We start from the raw sequence: 320 nt of genomic DNA, 5'->3' as shown, positions 1-320 counted from the left end.
GCCGGCCACCCCCCCGGCCTCGAGCGCCCACTCCGGGGTCCAAGGAGACTTTTTGGAGGAGGCCAGCGAGAGGGAAATACAAATTAAAACTTCCACTCACCTTCGCGAATCCGCCTAAAGTAGTGACTCTGGTGTAGAGACCGTGAAGATCCAGCTCCTTCCCACCCACCGCAGGGATTTTTTTAAAAGGCGACCTGCGGGAGAGAGAAAGCCCCGCACTTGTCAGCCGGGACCCCGCGCCCGGCCCGGGCGGGAGAGCCCCGTTCGCCCCGGCTCGCCCCGGCGCTGCCCCCCCGGTTCTGCTCTCACCCTCTGCTGTG

General features: G+C 64.7%; 1 protein-coding gene across 2 annotated transcripts in view; it reads right to left on the bottom strand.

The window, feature by feature from the left end:
• Nucleotides 1-194, bottom strand: part of ARID2 (AT-rich interaction domain 2) — a gene marked incomplete at its 5' end in the record, with an annotated part of 177,453 nt that extends 177,259 nt beyond the window's left edge. For both annotated transcript variants that reach the window (XR_003547919.1, XM_027768334.1), the window contains 1 exon segment: nucleotides 101-194. Coding sequence is in view for 1 of the 2 variants with exons in the window: in XM_027768334.1 (XP_027624135.1) it covers nucleotides 101-194 (94 nt within the window).
• Nucleotides 195-320: the final 126 nt, after the last annotated feature.

The sequence above is a fragment of the Tupaia chinensis genome, unplaced genomic scaffold (assembly GCF_000334495.1).
Source record: "Tupaia chinensis unplaced genomic scaffold, TupChi_1.0 Scaffold145870_1, whole genome shotgun sequence".
Taxonomy (NCBI): Eukaryota; Metazoa; Chordata; class Mammalia; order Scandentia; family Tupaiidae; genus Tupaia; species Tupaia belangeri.
Note: the sequence above shows the minus strand (reverse complement) of the source record. Positions and strands in the feature narration are given on the sequence as shown.